The 21090-nt window shown below is 35.5% G+C and overlaps 1 protein-coding gene across 2 annotated transcripts in view; it reads left to right on the forward strand.

Annotated features, from left to right (window-relative positions):
- Nucleotides 1-21090, forward strand: part of hace1 (HECT domain and ankyrin repeat containing E3 ubiquitin protein ligase 1) — a 63672-nt gene that overhangs the window by 28267 nt on the left and 14315 nt on the right. The window contains exons 11-20 of one of the 2 annotated variants that reach the window (XM_012963123.3): nucleotides 486-732; nucleotides 3537-3880; nucleotides 5479-5547; nucleotides 9942-10029; nucleotides 10965-11076; nucleotides 11157-11254; nucleotides 11366-11453; nucleotides 12825-12974; nucleotides 14055-14251; nucleotides 19127-19258. In XM_012963123.3, the coding sequence (XP_012818577.2) occupies nucleotides 486-732; nucleotides 3537-3880; nucleotides 5479-5547; nucleotides 9942-10029; nucleotides 10965-11076; nucleotides 11157-11254; nucleotides 11366-11453; nucleotides 12825-12974; nucleotides 14055-14251; nucleotides 19127-19258 (1525 nt within the window). 2 annotated transcript variants of the gene reach the window in all.

Raw genomic sequence — 21090 nt, forward strand, 5'->3', positions numbered from 1 at the left:
TATAGGGTGTGCTCCTCCCTGTATACTATATATATATATATATATATATATATATATATATATATATATATATATATATATATATATATATATATATATATATATATATATATATATATATATATATATATATATATATATATATATATATATATATATATATGAAACGGTTTTAAACAATATGTTCTGAATACATTTTTGGCAAAGTATTGAAGGGAGTGCCGGCCATGGATGATTATTATATTGGTCGTTTTAGACTGCCAGTTCCGAGCGTCTTTTGAAGTTTCCTGCATAACCGAGGACTTTTTTTACAATCAAATTTGATCCATCAACAACTCTTATCTTAAAGAAAATCCGACGGATTTTCTCTAGACAGGCAAAAGTATATATGTATTTGCAGTACAATAAAATTCTCCCAGTGATTGTATTTACCAGTTTCCGATTATAACAAAGCTAAATCAATACTATGCATTTTCTCTGTACAGTATCTCAAGTAGTTATGAAGCTCAAATGAAGAGTCTGCTGAGGATTGTACGGATTTTTTGCCATGTTTTTCGTATTGGCCCATCTTCCCCTAATAATGGAAATGACATGGGCTACAATGGAAACAAAACTCCTCGAAACCAGGTGTTCAAGGTCAGAAATGTGTATGATGTCTTTAGGAAGATAAACATTAAAGAGATGAATTTGCCAAATCATACACTCATTTATCAGGCCACTTCTGAACAGGACGTAAGTGTAGCTTAATGTGTTACTCACATTAAGTCCTCTGCTTACTCTCACTTCTACCTATTAGTCAGACTAATCTTATCATTTACTTCTTTTACTATTTCTTTATTTTTGAAAATGCTGTACGTGCTCTGCTTACTAAAACTAAACTTACATGATAAAACATTTCCCTGAGCCCTTTACTCTATGTGGTCGTATGGCAATTTCTCCATAATTCTCAGGTATACTAGTGCCCACTAAAAAATGCAAGATATATGTTATACTAGATGTTTGCAATTGTTAGCTTGTACAAATTCTCCCAACAAAGCACATACCCAGTGGCACATATTTTTTACATATGGGCTGTTTTATGTGTTTTTATAGTTTATCTTTAAGATTTTTGTTTTTATTTAATTATAATTATTATTAATAATCATCATCATCAACTATTCCATTATTTTATTCTTTTATAATGTAATATTATGTAGTTCTTCTTATTGATTATTATTTACAAAAATAATAATTCATAACTTGTCAACATATTCAGCAGAGCTGTACAATTAATAGATGTAATACTTCTTTTATACAGTCCCCCACTATTTAGAAATAAAAAGTTATCCAAGAACCACTTATCTGGAAAAACTCGGGTACCAAACTTAAAGGAACAGTAACACCAAAAAATGAAAGAGCTTTAAAGTAATAAAAATATAATGCACTGTTGCCCTGCACTGGTAAAACTGGTGTGTTTGTTACAGTAACACTACTATAATTTATATAATAAGCTGCTGTGTAGCCACGGGGGCAGCCATTCAAGCTGGAAAAAAGGAGAAAAGGCACAGGTTACATAGCAGATAACAGATAAGTTCTGTAGAATACAATGGTGTTTTATCTGTTATCTGCTATGTGCCTGTGCCTTTTCTCCTTTGAATAGCTGCCTCCATGGCTACACAGCAGCTTATTTATATAAATTATAGTAGACTTTCTGAAGTAAACACACAACTTTTACCAGTGCAGGGCAGCAGCACATAATATTTTAGCTACTTTTATACACTTTTATTTTTTGGTGTTACTGTTCCTTTAATAAATCCCAGACATTTTCTGCCATTTATAGGAAGTATAGGTATAGGCTTTTAGGCCTGGTGTACAAGGAACATGTGCCATATAAGATGGAGTACTGTTTAGATTTCACAGTATTTTGGTAAATCACTAAAAACTGAGTGGCTAAGATCACTTTGCAGGCAATATTGCTTCTAAGTGAAGATTGTAAGCCCTTCATGGCAGAAACTCTTTCTGACCCTGCTATTAATTCCTAATTTTTCGTTCTACTGATATGCAGTAATCTGTGGAACTGTAGTATATATGTACCTGCTGTACAACTGTTATTGCAGAGATTCATTGAACCAGTTTGAGTTTTTTAAGCAAATTGATTCAAGCAATGTAAGAGAAAAGTCTTCAAAATATCAGGATAGCAGCAGGATAGCTTAGTTCTGCTATAAATGGCAATTTCACAATTTCTATTCTATAAAGCCTGTTTTCAATAAAGAGACAAAATTTCAAAATATGAACATAACTACGTGATAGCTTTGTTCTATTCTATGAAGCATATTTTGAATTAAAGCACAATGTACATCTCCTGCTTTTTTTCCTTTTCATATTTTAGTATCCACTGCAGTAATACATTTTATTATATTCGTATCTCCAATCAAAACCTGGAGCTCCTAAGCGAGCTCCTAAGCACAGCTACCACAAGATGGTGCTGTTGTGTTAGCATAACAAGGGCAATGACCAAAGGCCAACATTGCAAGTGATTATAGCCTGAAATTACATGATGGATTGTTCTCAGAAGCCATTTCTTTCAATAGCCCAAATATACTATGAACTACCCTAGGCAATATACCTGAATGCACATTAAAATATCAATTTCTTATTTGACACACCGGTGTATTTTTATTACGTGGAATAACAAATTCCAAATTTAGTTTGCTGCTATTTTGTCTGAAGTCTTGTCAGAACTGGTAAAATATATATTTCATTTTTTGTTTGCTGTTCCCTCTCAATCTGTTGGCCTTGGATACCCTCAATAACATTCAGTTCTTCTAATACTCCTGTTTATATTTGAAGGTTGCAGGATTGTCATAAATGAATTTAATATTTAAATTTAATATTTTGTGACAACATTTTTGAAAATAGACATCTAAACACAATGCATGTTATGGATGCAAATGCTTTCTGTAATATTCAGTGCTGGATCCCTCCTCCCCCCAGCTTTGCTGCTGGATTTCCACTGGAAGACCTGGAGGCAGCTGGGGAAGGTTTTTATTTTTTACATTTTTTAAATTTAATTGATTATATAGCCACCCAAGGGCTGCCACCCTAGGCACAGCTCCTTAGGTGCCTATATATAAATATGGCACTGTCCTTATAAAGGTGCACTTCATACACTGTTTAATGCATATACCATACTCATTTCCACTTTGGCATGTTGTTTCCCATCATATGCTGTTACATAAACTGTGATGGAACTGATCCATATTCTCTAATTAATCTTCTACTTACAAGCGTATGCAGTTTGCTAAATTGCTATTCTCTATTTAGATATTTATTTTGATCAGTTACTAGTTAGGGCAATGTAATCGTGATTGTCTTTGTACTATTTTTCTATGAATTCAATCTATTCCTTGCTATAAATGAGAAAATGCTTTTTTGTCTGCAGTAAGAACATTATCTATGGTGTGTCTGATTTTCAATTATCTACCTATATTTTCTCCTTTATTTTGGGAGCTTAACAGCTAGTATTTAGCCTTTTTTTTCCCTTTACATTTTTGCAGCCTCTAGAATTGCTTTGGCATTCTTTAGATGAATGGTTAGTGCTCATTGCCACAGAATTAACCAAGAACAAGAGGGACTCCTCCAACATCGCTTGCATTTTACTAAAACAGAACCAACTAGATCAGCAAGATATTTCTCTAGCCCATCAATCAGCTATTGGGGAAAGTGGAAGCTATGACCATCTATCGTCATCAACAAGAGCAGAAGACTTTGAGAGCTGCAGTGCTGCTGGAAAGCAGGAACCAGTTGCAGATGGTCAGGATGTTATCTCAATGACAGCAAATAGACTGAGTGCTGTTATTCAAGCCTTTTACATGTGCTGTTCTTGCCAAATGCCACAGGGGTAAGTGTTACAGCGTCTTTGCAAAAGTATTTAGACCCTTGAACTGAATAACATATTCTATAGTGATGTTTTTATTTTAAATCACTGAAACTAAACATTTGTTTTTAGATTTTATTATGAAATAAAAATAAGGAAAATCGCTTTACTATTTTTAGAGCCACCTTTATAACAACTTATTAGGGAGAATAATTACCTATTTTTTTTTTTTTTTTAAATTAGCCCATTTAGTTTGCTAAAAGCTGTATAAACACTGTGAGAACTTCCAAAAAAAAAAGTATCAAAAATATATATGGAATGTTTGTGTGTGTCCCTTTCTGAAATCAAAAGAGACTGTAAGTCTCTTACAGAGACTTATCTGATTAAAGTCTTAATATAAAATCAGGCTGTGACATTATTCTGTGGGCCATTCAGACCGAGTCAGCAGCAGACCTGTCCAAACAATATTTGGCCAAAAGTTGTGACCAGATGACGATCGGGCAGATGTCGTTGGACAAGGACTTGCTTCAAAAGATGTTGTTACAAAATGTCAAATCTGGTGGATAGACTCTTTATGCAAACATCTTTTTTATTGTTTAATATTTGTTAAGATTAACATAAGCAGTGTTTGTTACATTAAAAAATAATTCCCGTAATTTAAAATAAAACAAACATAATATCAGTGTAGGATATGATATAATCAGTAAAATATTCAGGGGTCTAAAAAAATTTTGTAAGGTGCTTTATGTTTGGCAAAGCTCTTTAAAGAGTAGCGCTGTAGTAGAACATCATCATCCTCCGTGCATTAATGTTTACAGCTGTTCTGACATGAGTGCTGGTGTACTGAGTTTGCAGACACTTGTACTGTAGTAAAGTGTGCTTAAGCAGAAGAGTTTTCCACAGCAGATGCCTGCCGCTGCATCTCAGTTGAAGATTAAGTAAATTTGATTTGTTTGATACACGGGAGAGATCTTGCACACACAACTACAAAATCAAAGCAGAACAGCGGGTGGATAGGCTTTAGAACAGGTGTTTGCATATATATTATAGCTAAATCACTTGTGGAATCTATGTCTAGATTTTTACCTTTCTGATAAGTTAGGCATGGCTTAGTGTGAAGGTTCAGTCTGCCTTTAAAGTTACTTAATTACAGCAAAAGACTAAAATTCACACCAACTTCAAAGTATTTTTAAATTCCACTGTCTCTGACAGAGTAAAAGTTCACATTGAAGTGACTTGTCCAAAGGTACATTGGGTTGTTACAGAAAAAAGACCTAGGCTGCACCAAGTCAGACTTCACTGATAAATCCCCACAGATCTCAAACAAAGGAGCATGTGCAGAATATCTGAAGAGTCAGCACAGGACATATTCAGCTATTCACAATTTACTATTATTCATATTGGGTAACATGTTGTTATGACATTTATAGGGGATGTCCTTCAATATTTTTTTTGGCATAAATTGTATTAAATATAATTATAAACAACTTAACAGTGTACAATAATTGAGCATAGCAATAATTTACATATACATTTATTGACAATTGTACCTCCGTTCAGTAAACATGCTTATCTTTGGCGTTAACATTTTGGGTTTAATATAAATATTTTTCTCTTCAAAGAATGACATCCCCACGCTTTATAGAATTTGTCTGCAAGCATGATGATGTCCTTAAATGTTTTGTTACAAGGTAAGTTTGAGAATCTACTGTAAACAAATATATTTAGCCCTACATCCCTTATTTCACTTGGTCCATTCTTTCATACAAAAAACTTATGAACAGGAGTAGATTACGTATATGTTTGGCTTAAGGCATAGTGATCAAAATGTGAGTTTAGAGCTTAATATATACTTCTATGGCATTTTTAGAAGCATATTTTTCAATGGGTAAAAGTTAGAACTTACAGTTTGATAAATATGCTTCTAAAAATGGATAGTGCATGGGTGAGTTTTTATGCAATAAGCTCTAAACTCACATTTAGATAAATCTGCCCCAAAGGGTAATAAAATCACAGCGTGCCTAAATTAGATAAATACTAGGGATAAGTCTGTAACTTTGCTCAGGTAGGGTATTTGTTGGTAAACTGCAGCTCCAGGTATTACCGGTAACAAATGTAAGCAGCATTTTCATGGATGGGGCCCACTAATAATAACAACGTTTACTTTGATGTGTAATGCATTTCTGTTGTAGGGAGCCATTTTCTTAAACGGAAACACTCAGCCTGTGGGTAAAGAAGTTACTCACAGTAACTTCACAGCAGTTGTAGGGTTAACTAACCCTCATTTTTATGACAGTAACAAAATACAGCAGGTTCACAAGTGCCTACTTATGAGCTGGGGGCTTGTGTCAAATAAACAAAACCAAATCATTGTACTGTTTACTGACTTAGCTATATGCAGTTCACCTAGTTGCTGTCTAAGTAACTCAGCAGAGCCAGCTAAACTTGTTACTTGCCTTCTTGCCTTTATTAACCTGCAACCTGTACATTAGAGTAATTTCTATAGCTGGAACCTGCCTTTTAAAGGGGTCCTTTATTTCTTGTAAAGTAAAAAAAAATCCTAAGCAACTTTCCCATATGCAGTAATTTAAAATTCTCAGTGGTTTTAAAGGGATGGTTACTGTTACAGGTATAACAGGTCACTATGCCTACAAAAACCTTAGTGCTGCTATTCTTTTCTGCTAAAAATACCCCCTTGCCTCCCTTCACTCACCCCTTGCTAACCTGTGTGGGTCTCCAGGACAACTTGAAGTTGAACAGTTGTATGAGTAATTAATGTATATTGGAAAGCTGCTTAGAATTACATAATATATCAAATATATATCAAAAACATTTCCTACTATTGTGAAACACGTACAGACGGTAATTTAGAAGCTGATTTAATATGCTTTCTGATTACTAGTTCTCTTCATTTGCTGGGTAAGAGGCATGCAATATATTTTAATTCTTGAAAAAAACTACACTATATAAATAAACAGTCCTACTGAGTGATGCACATCTAGGAGTGGTCTCTAGTCATCTCCCAATAATTTAAAGCCTCAGAGGAATCAATTGTACTTGGAGAAATTAATTTGTACAAAATATGGCTCCTTAACAGACCAGGAAATGTACATTCTTGTTACTGTCTCTGATCTTATGGAGTTATGTGATTGTGCCACATACTGTATTTATCCATCAAGCACTCACGTCTCATTCAGGGATCTCAGATGCCTGGGTGCAGAATGCCAAAGATAGAGATATATATATATATATATATATATATATATATATATATATATATATAGAAAAAGGCTGAGGCACACACTTATAGGGATAACAACCTGGGTGCAAATCAGATAAACAATGTAAATTTGTAAAAAATGCTGATGCACACCAGGAAAATTTTATCAAAAAAAGATACTTTAGATCTAAATTAACTAAGTATCTTTTTTTTATAAAATTTTCCTGGTGTACACACACACACTCTGGAGGAAATAATTATTTGACCCCTCACTGATTTTGTAAGTTTGTCCAATGACAAAGAAATGAAAAGTCTCAGAACAGTATCATTTCAATGGTAGGTTTATTTTAACAGTGGCAGATAGCACATCAAAAGGAAAATCGAAAAAATAACTTTAAATAAAAGATAGCAACTGATTTGCATTTCATTGAGTGAAATAAGTTTTTGAACCCTCTAACAAAAAAAGACTTAATACTTAGTGGAAAAACCCTTGTTTGCAAGCACAGAGGTCAAACGTTTCTTGTAATTGATGACCAAGTTTGCGCACATTTTAGGAGGAATGTTGGTCCACTCCTCTTTGCAGATCATCTCTAAATCCCTAAGGTTTCGAGGCTGTCTCTGTGCAACTCTGAGCTTGAGCTCCCTCCATAGGTTTTCTATTGGATTAAGGTCCGGAGACTGACTAGGCCACTCCATGACCTTAATGTGCTTCTTCTTGAGCCACTCCTTTGTTGCCTTTGCTGTATGTTTTGGGTCATTGTCGTGCTGAAACACCCATCCACGACCCATTTTCAGTTTCCTGGCAGAGGGAAGGAGGTTGTCGTTCAGGATTTCACGATACATGGCTCCGTCCATTTTCCCGTTAATGTGAATAAGTTGTCCTGTGCCCTTAGCAGAAAAACACCCCCAAAGCAAAATGTTTCCACCCCCATGCTTGACGGTGGGGACGGTGTTTTGGGGGTCATAGGCAGCATTTTTCTTCCTCCAAACACAGCGAGTTGAGTTAATGCCAAAGAGCTCTATTTTGGTCTCATCAGACCACAGCACCTTCTCCCAGTCACTCACAGAATCATTCAGGTGTTCATTGGCAAACTTCAGACGGGCCTGCACATGTGCCTTCTAGAGCAGGGGGACCTTGCGAGCCCTGCAGGATTTTAATCCATTGCGGAGCCTTGGATACTATGCGTGTTCAAGAACTCATCCAGGCCCCTCTTAAAGGCATTAACAGAATCTGCCATTACAAAATCACTAGAAAGGGCATTCCACAACCTCACTGCTCTCACCGTGAAAAACCACCTACGCTGCTTCAAATGGAAGCTCCGTTCCTCTAATCTAAAGGGATGGCCTCTGGTGCGCTGATCTTTTTTTATGGGAAAATCTGCCTATAATCCCCTCTAATGTACTTGTACAGAGTAATCATGTCCCCTCACAAGCACCTCTTTTCCAGAGAAAATAACCCCGACCTTGACAGTCTAACCTCATAGCTTAAAGGAGAAGGAAAGGCTAGTAAAGAGTTAATCTCAAAATGCAGGGGGGGTGCGTTGTGACATTTTTACACATCCCTAAGACTGCCGAGTCTGCACAGTTCTTGAGTCCAGAAGGCAGCACAACTATTCATGAGCATGCTTCCACTTCCAAGGAGCACTCGCCCAAAAAGATCTGTCAAAGCCCTTCCTCCTTCATGCTCACACCAATTGCAACTCTCCTATATGGTTGCTGAGGTGACACACAATACTAGGGGGATGGTGCTCTCATGCTCACGTCTAGGGGGCAGAATAAATTAAGCGCATGCGATTTTAGTTTGCAGGCACCATCTTTCAGACGTCAGTGTTAAACATATAGCGGCACAGACACAGGAGAAATACTGTTTACTTCGGAAGGACCGTACTGGTCAAAGGAGCATTTTTATAGGAAATTATTTCAGTGTTCAGGTACATGCAGGGGCCCTCTACTACATACTAGAAGATGAGTAAAACCCTTTCCTTCTCCTTTAAATCTTCCATCCTCTTTACCAGTTTAGTCTCTGCACTCTCTCCAGGTCATTAATATCCTTCTTAAGGACTGGAGCCCAAAACTGCACCACATACTCAAGGTGAGGCCTTACCAGGGACCTATGAAGAGGCAAAATTATGTTGTTATTCCTTGAGTCAATGCCCTTTTTTTTATACAAGACAGCACTTTATTTGCTTTAGTAGCCACAGAATGACACTGCCTGGAATTAGACAACTTGTTATCTACAAAAACCCCTAGATCCTCCTCCATTAAGGATACCCCCAACAAACTACCATTCAGTAGATAGTTTGCGTTTATATTATTTCTACCAAAGTGCATAACTTTGCACTTGTCTACATTGAACCTCATTTTCCAGTTTGCTGCCCAGTTTTCGCTCTGCAAAGCAGCAGCATCCTGCATGGAACTTATAGATTTGCACAATTTTGTGTCGTCGGCAAAAATAGAAACCGTACTCTCTATGCCCAGGTCATTAATAAACAAGTTAAAAAGCAAAGGACCAAGGACTGACCCCTGCGGTACTCCACTAACCACACTGGTCCAATTAGAAAATGTTCCATTTACCACTGCTCTTTGTAATCTATCCTTTAGCCAGTTCTCTATCCAATTACAAATATTGTAATAGTGGAATGGCTGCAACATTAGTATGTAGAAGAGAACCTTAGAGCTAAGTTTATATTCACAGCTTATGAATATGAGACATACTTATTCAATACTAATATTGTTTTTGTATGTAAATGTCATTTCCAGAAAGTTATTCAACAGAAGATATCAAATGCTATGTATTGTGAAGTTATTATTATTATTTATTTTTTTTTACAAACTGTATTATTTTAATTTGTGTCCATTTTTTAGGAATCCTAAAATAATATTTGACCACTTCCATTTTCTTTTGGAATGCCCTGAACTGATGTCTCGGTTTATGCATATTATAAAAGCACAGGTATGTTCAAGGACTTTTTCTAAAGCAGGCTTAGAAAAAGCTGTTTGCCTCTGTGATAGGTCTTCACATTCTAACCACATGCCTCTTTCTGCAAACATGCTGCCTGTAGTTGTTTTTTTTTTTTTTTATTCACATTTACCTTCATGATTTTTGGGCTGTGTGCTTGCTCTGTTTGCACTGGGTGATGAGTACAGGTGTCATTAGACTTACGGGTATCCCTTACAAACTGCTAATATTAGGTGATCGTTATACTGTACGTACACTACCAAAAGTATCTTGCCATACCCCATGTTCCTCAAGATTAATAAAGAATCCAATGCCATAGAATTAACAGTTCCTAACAGGTGATCAATTTAGCCACACCCATTGCTGATGCAGGTGTATAATAATTAAAAAAAAAAAAAAAGATGCCACCTTTCCAACTATTCAGTTTGTCAATTTGCTGCCCTGCTAGAACTGCCCTAGTAAACCACAAGTGAAGTGAAAAAAGTAATGTAGAGATAAATATCTATAGATAAATAGTAAGACGGTCTCTTTGACAGGTTCGTCAAAATTCTACCTTTTGGGAAAACAAGGAAAATATTACACGGAAGCACTTACCGCTTCTAGTACATGTGTGCTGCTCACGGACCAACTCCCAGATGGCCCCAATTAGCAGAGAAACACTTCTGATAAAGTGGCGGGATGCCACGAAACGCGTAAAGCATAGGTCCTGTGTGATGTACATGTGCTTTTTATAAGATGACCGAATAAATACCGCTATTTTTGATGTTTCTCTATATATAAATTAAAGCTTGACAAGCTGCAATAACATTTGTCCTTGTGTATTTTTGTGTGTTTAATTCATAAGTTTTCAAATAAAATAAAAATATTGTATATTAATTAGTGTGTAATTCCATGCATTGTATTAAACTTCATTCTGTATTCTCTTTTAGCCTTTTAAAGAACGGTGCGAATGGTTTTACGAACACTTACTTGCTGGACAACCTGATTCCGATATGGTTCATAGACCTGTAAATGAGAATGATATACTGCTGGTTCATAGAGGTAGGATTTTACCTGTAACATTTGGCAGACACATACTTTTTTTAATAAGAGAGAGCAATTAATTATTGTTACATATTTAGATTCTATTTTTAGGAGTAGCTGTGAAGTAGTGTTCAAATCCAACTGTGAAAAACTAAAGCAAGGGATTGCTGTGCGTTTTCACGGAGAAGAAGGCATGGTAGGTTGTCTCTAATCAGATAAAATGGTCACAGTAACTTGGATTCATGAAATAGATTTTGAATAGTGCATGATCAGTTATTATCTTTCTTTTTTTTAACTCTGTTTGCAGGGACAAGGCGTTGTGAGGGAGTGGTTTGATATATTATCTTCCGAAATTATCAATCCTGACTATGCTCTCTTCACACAGTCAGCAGACGGTAGGCAATTGTTACAAACACACACACAAATATATATATATATATATATATATATAGTTGATTCAGTAAAATGGCATCAACAAGGAATCCAGACATATTCTTTTTTCAAGTCCCAAATGAGACATTAATGCAAGGCACTGGTTAGAGGATATATCTGTGCCTCACTGCAATAATTGTCCATCACCTGATCTAACATTGTTTTTATTTGGGGCATGTGGGTGATAGCAGGCTGGCACTCTCTCTCAACTGCATGGATATAGCCTATACCTAGTGCCTTGCACTAATGTCTCCTTTGGAACTTGAGGGCTGATAAAACTAAGTGAACATGTTAAAAATGAGTATGTCTGCATACAGTCTTACTTTAGATTTCTCCTTGATGCCATTTTACTTATCTGTTTTACTTTTTCACCGGTATTTCTAAAATCAGTCATGCTGCCATTACATTAACTGCTTCAATCCTAGCTTCACCCGTGCATGCTTTTTAACCAGTATATTATTTATATGCCCTCAGGACTCTTGACTTTATGAGGATGCTTTTTTTAATGCTTTCAAATTGCTCACTCTGTAATATTTTAAGTGATTATATTTCGAATGACTTACTAATGACTTACTATGAATAGTTGTGTTTTATCATAATTTTAATCATTAGTAAGTTGGCCTGCCACTGTCTTATAAAGTGTTATTAAATAAATAATATAAAAGCCAAATATGTTCTTTAGCCCACTGAATCACCTAATTGTTATTGTCACATATAGAGAGCAGCATAGACCCCATAAGTATTTCAAGGCAGGAATTTAGTACAGTTTAAATGGGTCTTTCAGATATAAAAAATAAATTCTGCTGCTTTGTCTCCAAGGATACTGGCATCGATTATGAGATAATTTATTTATTTAGAATAGAATCCTTTCTGTAAAAAGGCATGACCTCTATTTGTAGCCAGATGGAAAATAGAAATAGTCATATTACAGTACACTACTTTACATCATGATAATGTTTGTCTACTACTATTCCTTCACCTGTGTAAATGACTATAATGCTCACAGTGACAGCTGAGGTTCCTTAGTCTTATGGCATGCTAGTCAGGCACAGATTCAAAGCTCAGCCTTTGGAGTTAACTGTGAATACTACTACTGCAAATTTTGTGGGGACAAATCTTTCATTGCACCCCATTCTAGTTGTTTCCTGTCGTGTAAGGCAAAGCAGCAATTTTGACTCTTAAAAACAGACAAGAATATAACATAGATATAAAGATATGCAGTGAGGATTATACTATATCAGTCATTCCTCACCTTGTATTTTAAAATATATAATATAACTATCTTGTATATTTTTAAATCCATTCTTAATTGCTCTTTGAAATTCTCTTCAAAGGAACAACCTTCCAGCCAAACAGCAACTCTTCTGTAAATCCAGACCATCTCAACTACTTTAGATTTGCGGGGGAAATCCTGGGCTTGGCTCTCTATCATAGACAACTGGTCAACATTTATTTCACCAGGTCATTTTACAAGCACATCCTTGGTATGATTAATACAGTAGTTACAAAATGTAGTGCTACTTAGAAAAGCCACTTCATTCAAGTACTGTGGCTCAGTTTCATGCAGCATTTTATGGGAAGCTACAGCTGAGCTGTGTGCCTTCACAGGAATGCCCCAGTGCTAATCACATTGGTGCAGTCAAATGCCCATATGATTGATCTTGGCTCTAAGTTTACATAAAAAAAAAAAAAAGTCATTTCCCTGGGAAATGCTGTTTGCCACCAGCGACTAGGGATGCACTGAATCCACTGTTTTAGGAATCAGCCGAACCCTGAATCCTTTGTGAAAGATTTGGGCCTATACCTGAATCTGCAAATTAAGGGACAGGGTGTAAAAAGTACCAAGTGCACAGCACGTGGCGAACATTTTCAACTTCTGCGTTTATGTGACGAAAAGTCACATAATTTTAAGGATTCGGATTCGGTTTGGCAAGGACCATCCTGAGCCGAATCCTGGATTCGTTGCTTGCCTACCAGCCACAAATATATTGCAAATATACTCAACTGCTTCACACAGGGCAGCTGCAGAGGCTTTGACACAGCTGCCCCATGCTATCTAAACATGTAAATAGTTTCACCTACTTAGCATTCTGCAATGTAGTAAGTCAGATCTTACTTATATGAGCACTTGTATTTATGCATGTATAATGCTGCTTGTTTAATTATACAGTGCTCTACATTAAAACAGTTCTTTAATGGAACAGCCATGGAACAATACTATAACAACGTACGTACATATATACATAATATCTAATATTATGCAAGAAAAGAATATCCCTGTCCTACAGAATTTGAGAGATTAGACGCATATTTATCAAAAATGTAAAATACAGGTATTTAGAAAGCTCTGAATTATGGGAAGGCCATCTCCTATAGAGTCTATTTCTGGATAATAGAGCCTATACCTGTATACATTTTATTTAATTTATATTAATTCATTGCATTATTGAAGTGCCACTGAAGAGGGCAATCTTCTACAAGGAATTGCATTGATGAGAATAATGAATTAACAAAAAATTCTTAACTAAATATCTGAATTCTTTTTTTTATTTTCTTTACTGCAGGTATTCCAGTAAATTATCAAGACGTAGCCTCCATTGACCCAGAATACGCAAAGAACCTGCAGTGGATATTAGATAATGATATTAGTGACCTAGGACTGGAACTCACTTTCTCAGTTGAGACAGATGTGTTTGGAGCTATGGAGGAAGTCCCCTTAAAGCCTGGAGGAGCAAGCATCCTTGTTACTCAAGAGAACAAGGTGAGCAATGAGAGCAGGATGTGGTTGTAAATTGTTATTGGAATCATGCAGTTCACAGGTAGAAATTACTGCATTTACTCCACTGGGGTATGATTTCTTTATAGAAAATGTAACCTTGTGTCATATCTCTACTCTTGCCATGACATTAGTAATTCATCATTACATTTACTATTCCAAAATGCTTCTTTAGCATGAGTTTGAAACGCTATGCATGCTTGCCATAAATCTGCTGAGATTTAGGGGTGGGTCACTGCCTGAAAAAGCACCGGCAGAGTTACAAACTGTTGGCTATTATTGTAGGCTATCAAAATCAATTGTGCTATTGTGTTTCTGTAAATCCATTTTAAGGGAAACATGAAATCCTGCAGCTTGGTCTTGTTCAAAGGCTTCAGCATTTCTGCTTTTTTTGGCTTTGTGTAAGGTGATGCTTTCTCAGTCAGAACATATTTCATTTCTTTGTAGCTTTTCTGGTCGAACATGACTTACAGTGGATTTAATGTGATATGTTTTTAAACAAAGATTATATTTATTAGGTGTTTTGTTTAATATGAATTATTATTGGATGCATTTTTATCTTTCATGTGTCAGACTCTAGAGGGAAAAATGAGTTGTGTTTGTTCTTTGCCACAATAATAATGAATATTGATTTTTTGTGACAAATACATGAATGGGGCCATTGTAGGAATCAGCTGTGTGTTTCAGTAAATGTATCCACTTATTACTTCACTAATATATTATGGCTCATGAGTTATGTGTGGGTATAACAAAGCACCAGGTAAAGCGGTCTGTTCTGTTTTCCTTCCAAATGTGGAATTAGGTGTGTAAAATATTCATCTACAGCTCCTCTCCGGTGGTTTTATATTATGTTAAAGGAAAACGATACCTTTAGAATGAATACTTAACCAACAGTTTATATTACATTAGAATGTAAACAATAAAATATTAATCCCAACAGGATTGTTTTGCATCCAATTAGATTAATTATATCTTAGCTGGGATCAAATACAAGGTACTGTTTTATTATTACAGAGAAAAAGGAAATTGGTTTTAAAAATCTGAATTATTTGATTAAAGTGGAGTCTATGGGAGAAAGGCTTTCATAATTCGGAGCTTTCTGGACAATGGGTGTCAGGTCCCATATGTATGTATGTTTATGTATATACCTCAAAAAGCACTGTCACCGCACTCATCCATAGTGTAAATACCGGTGCTGTGCAACTTCAGGACGTCGTCACATCCCTCCACAACAGATAAATTTGAAAAAGATGCGGCACGCGGATTATTTGCAAAAAAGTTTATTAAAAGAATCACAACACATATGCGACGTTTCAGACAAAACACATGCCCTTTATCAAGCCTGTAAATCAGAAAAATCCTTCATTCCTGGGGCCAGAGTCTGGGCAGTTCTCTCCTCTCTTCCCTCTCCTGCTCCCCCTCCCTTAAGAATTCATAAAACTCATTTCACCCTCCCTTAGGAATGTTATCTGAGCTGCAGCAGGAAGCTACTTAAAATGGCAGCTGCTGTCTTAAACAGAAAGCTTCTAGGTCTCTTTACTCAGGTATAGTAATGCTTTCTGCAGTATAAATGTAGTGTTTTAGGTGGCACTAGTGTGGCAAATCTATTGGCAGTAAAATGCCAAAATGACTTTCCTTCTCCTTTAATATATATATTGCATCATTTAATGTTTTTCAGTCATTGATCATTATTTTTATTTCCCTTCCAAAATGGTTTAACCATGAAAAAATAACCTTTTTTTTTTTTTTTTTTTTAAAGGCTTTTTTTAATTCTGGCACTGTTTTTGTTGACATGATATTCTGGACTTCATTGCTGTATTATTCTGCCTTAAAGAGCAGTTCAATTAACTGTGAATATTGAAGACCACTTTACATCCTGTGATTTACTAATTTAATAGTTAATTAAAGTTAGAATAATATGAGCAAAATGAAAAGTTAATGACATACACCTGCTAAAATACAAGCTAGAAAGTCCTATTCTCAGTACTGTCTTTATCTGACAGAAGACTGAGCTCTTTACACTTATATTACAGCTGGAATAACTAGGCAATCTGTTTCATCGATGTAAAATTGCACACCTCTGTTCTCTGTAAAGAGAATGGAGAAAAAAGACTTTTTGGCTGGAAGGAATTAAAAAAATAGATACTTGTTAATCCATTTAAAATTATTGTTTTGATAACAGTTGTTTTTGATTGCCAACCACCCTCGCCAGTATTAAATATGAATTGGTAATTATTAACCCAAAATTGCCACATATTTTACATTAAACTGAAATCTAAAGTTTAAGAATAAGTAGAGATAAGGAAAAACGTATACAAATCAGCATGCTTTATGGATATGGGATCTGTTATCCAGAATGCTCTGTACCTGGGGTTTTCTAAATAAGGGATCTTTCTGTAATTTGGATCACTTTACTTTGTTTGCTAAAAATCATGAAAACATTAGATAAACCCAATAGGTTTGTTTTGCCACCAATATGTACTCAGGCAGCTTAGTTACTATCAAGTACAAACTATTGTTTTGCTATTACAGAGAAAAAGGTAATAATTTTTAAAAAATGTAATTATTTGCTTCAGTTGGACTCTATGAGGGATTGCCTTCCTGTAATTTGGGGCTTTCTGGATAATGGGTTTTCAGATTAAAGATCCCATACCTGTATATAAAATAAAAATAATGTACCTGCATTCATTGCTTTGTTGCTATTATTCAAAGTAAAATGACCCATCAGATGTGTAAGTTGAATAAATTGCAAAGTAGTAATGTGTAGCAATTTACATATTGGGCATGGTCAGGCCAATCCCCTGCTGTGAAATTCCTCTACAGGTAGAAAACACTAATGAACACTAGGGGGCTGATTTACTTACCCACGAACGGGTCGAATGGAGTCTGATTGCGTTTTTTTCGTAATGATCGGTATTTTGCGATTTTTTCGTATGTTTTGCGATTTTTTCGGATTCTTTACGAATTTTTCGTTACCAATACGATTTTTGCGTAAAAACGCGAGTTTTTCGTATCCATTACGAAAGTTGCGTAAAAAGTTGCGCATTTTTCGTAGCGTTAAAACTTACGCGAAAAGTTGAAGAAATCCGAAAAAATCGCAAAACATACGAAAAAGTCGCAAAATGTTCGTTTTCAAGTCGGAACTTTTCCAATTCGGGTCGGATTCGTGGGTTAGTAAATCAGCCCCTAGGGGTGATTGTGGATCCTCAAGCTGGATAACGTGTAGATGAATAGATCCATTATTAATCTACTGCTGTATGTTCTTTTAATTACCAATATATTTAATATCTTTAAATACATTTTACAGTGCAATAATTGGTTGGTTTTCTGACAGGGGATCTATTGAAGTTTGCTTTTAGTCTGAGAGGGGATGTCAGGGAATGGTGCTGAGCCAGTGTAAATTTGTCCCCTACACACCCGCTAACTGCCTTTTGCTGTTTGTGCAATGCAGGGACTGGAACAGCTGCAAACACATAGGTTGTTGGTTCTTTCATCTAATTAAAAAAAACAAAAAAAAAACTGGCTTGTACATCAAACTGTTTATTTACAGACAAGCTTCTACAGTACTCTGGCTAATGTATTCAGAGTGCCTTTCATCAGCAGATAATATGTGAGTGTTTTGCTCCTTGCTTTTCTGCAGGTACTCTGAGCAGCGATTCTTCATCCCTATAACCCCATTTCCATATAAAAGTCCTGCATACTGGCTTAACATTTGGGTAGCCTCTGAGACATCTGCTGCCCTTTGATACTTGTGTATGTAAATTTGCAGATAACATTAAATTGTCTTGCATGCCCAGCAGCAATATATTTGTCTCATAGCAGGTTTATTTTTTAAAAAAATCTTATTCTGTAGTAAGTAGGTGTTTAACAAAGGAATCATAACTTATTTTTCATTTAGGTTTATCTATTTGAGATAAGAGTATTAAGCTCCCATTTAAAAATACAAATAAAAAGGGTTGTCTAACTTCACAAAGCATATGTTTCATGTTTTCATACAATGCTGGCTTTGCTAAAATGAGCACTTTAAGTATATTTTCCTTTACAGACCCTCAAAACTACCCCATTTTCAAGCAGAGGTCTAAGTAGTGGTTTATATGTGTAATTAACTTTATATACAATTAATTACAGAATAGAATTAAGTAAAAACAATCAGTTGCTTGCTTCATTTCTACAGTCATCTCTGCGTACTTGCATCACTTGTACCAGAACAGATGTGTACTGGCCTTTGGTCAACTTGTATACATTGCTATGCACACAGCACTGCACGACCTTGTGTGATTATAGCACGCAGTATGTTCTGTAGATATCCTTTAGATGTCACTACAGCTGCAGTTTTCTTGTTGCAATGCTATGGCTCGTTCTACTGCATTTGTTCATACGTTCAGCAATTAGTAATGTTATTTAAAAGGGGATTTTAAAAATCATTGTTCACATTAATTATATTTCCTGCATGGTTGAAGGAATGTGTGTATACTGTTTTGGAAAGCATCTGTTTAGATTTTTTCCCTTTCAATTTTTAAATCCTTTTTTTTTTTGTTTTGTTTTGATCAGATTCTACGTGACTGTAAGAATGTTATCCTTCATATATGGTATTTGGATATCTAGTCTGACTGATATTTGGGCTGTGTGTCACTGTTCATTCTGGAATCTGGATAATCACATAGGGGGAAATTTCAAGTGTATGAAGTGCATAGATATTTTCTGGTACCAGTTTGTATTTGTGCTGCCTCTCTGAATGCAGTCTGATACCCGGAATGTGTATAAGTCTGGATGTGTTAAGATTAAGAATATTAGCAAAAAACTAATGTACTTTATGCAAGTGTACTGTGTTTGTAAATAATGATGTCCTTTCTATTGCAGGCAGAATATGTTCAGCTTGTTACTGAGCTTCGTATGACAAGAGCAATTCAGCCTCAGATCAATGGATTTTTGCAGGGCTTTCATATGTTTATTCCACCTTCTCTAATACAACTGTTTGATGAATATGAGCTGGTGAGAAGAATCCTTTCTTTGTATTCCCATTTTTTTTTTGTTTAATCATAAAAGCACCCAGGCAAAGTAACCCAAACACTTGCTTGCTTCACTCATAAAAAATTGCCAAGATTTTGTCTGTAATAAGCATTTAATAGAAAACATGCTCCTAAATATCTGTGAATTATAAAACTGATAGTAGGTGTTTGCCCAGTGCTTTTGAATGTGAATTGCTCACAGTGAAAAATAGAAGAGAATTAAAGATCTTGAATATTCACTACTTCCATCCCCTATCAACCCATGACATGCATGTTTCTTCTTCTTATGCCCTTCTCTGTACCCCTGCTCACACATGTTGGCATCTTAGAAATGCCAAACTCTACCTGCCTTCCTCAAACGACAAGTAGTTAACTATTAGATTGAATACTAATAAAAAAAGAAGTACAGATAAAGAAGATAGTGAAGCTTTATGTTGGAAATAGACACAGACTATGTGTAATACCATTTAAAATACAATATAAATAAATGAGATACGTGAGAAGAAGGTGTGGGACACAAACACAGACATTTTTTCCTGCAGTTTTATACTTTTTCAGCTTGAAGTTATGACCATCGGGCCTAACATGGGCTCCCCACTTATATTTTTGTATAGTCAAATAGTGGCATGCTGCTCTTTTGTTTGATCCAAAGGGAAAACTGTCCAACTTGACCTGATCTGGTTCATGCGTGATGTCGACTGTAGCTAAAATAGTATGATCATGTGTCCTAAGGCAACAGTTTTGCTATAAAGGCTTTACTTTTATTGCTACGTTTTGCATTTCCAATTGCACGATGCAGCAGTATACTGTTCTCTTCAGCTAACTGGTTTCCATATACTTGCTGCTAAGTGCTGCTAATAATGTATTACTTACAATTATTTTTTCTGAATATTTTGAATTATCTCCTAAATGTAATCTACTAAGTAAATAAATCTAATGTGCCGTGAAGAGCTGCAATGCAAATAAGCTGTTCTGTAATTGGAAGATAGGAAGCCAGCATTACTGCATATACCATTAGAAGCCGAATGAGATAAATATGCACAGTCAGGCCTCCTAATTTCCTAATACAGTTCTGGAGCACAACAGGACTCTCAAGAGGGGATAAATAAGATACTTATTAATTGTTTACATTTATTTTGTAGATTATATCTCCCATTATATTTTTGAATTGTTCTATCTGTGCAAATGTATACTGTATAACTGTGGTTTATTTAAAGCTTATTCGTTGCTATAAAAAGTCATTCCTGGGGCTGTGTTGAGCATCATTCTTCCAGTTTTAAACGTAGTGCTTTTCGTAGTAGTATCTTGAAGTGTACAGATATAGCATCTATTATCCAATTATCATCTCTTATTGATTACAATTATGATGTCATAATTACAGAAGAATAGATAATCTAGCAAGAATGGGTAATTGTTTATTGAAACATTACACTATGGGGAATGGTTGCCGGTTTTCACATATCTGTTCAGAAGGCCGTCTCCTAGATAATGGGTTTTTCCAGATAATTGATTAAACCTTATAACCTCTGTATTAGTATTAGCCTTAGTTATGCTTCTGCTATGGGAGGGGGGGGGATGGTGATGGGTAGAAACTGCGAATGGTAAAAGAACATTGCATAAATAGTCTGTTTAATTAGACTAATCATTTATATATTAATGTACTGGAGTCCTAGTGGATATCTCTGGACTATGAGATATGCACAATAAACTCTATATCCATACAATCCTGATTGTATTTAAATGTTGCAGGCTATTTTGCTTACTAATATTCTTTTATTGTATTTTCTATTTCTCTTTCTTGATATGGTCTGAAAG

The sequence above is a fragment of the Xenopus tropicalis genome, chromosome 5 (assembly GCF_000004195.4).
Source record: "Xenopus tropicalis strain Nigerian chromosome 5, UCB_Xtro_10.0, whole genome shotgun sequence".
In the NCBI taxonomy this organism is placed as follows: Eukaryota; Metazoa; Chordata; class Amphibia; order Anura; family Pipidae; genus Xenopus; species Xenopus tropicalis.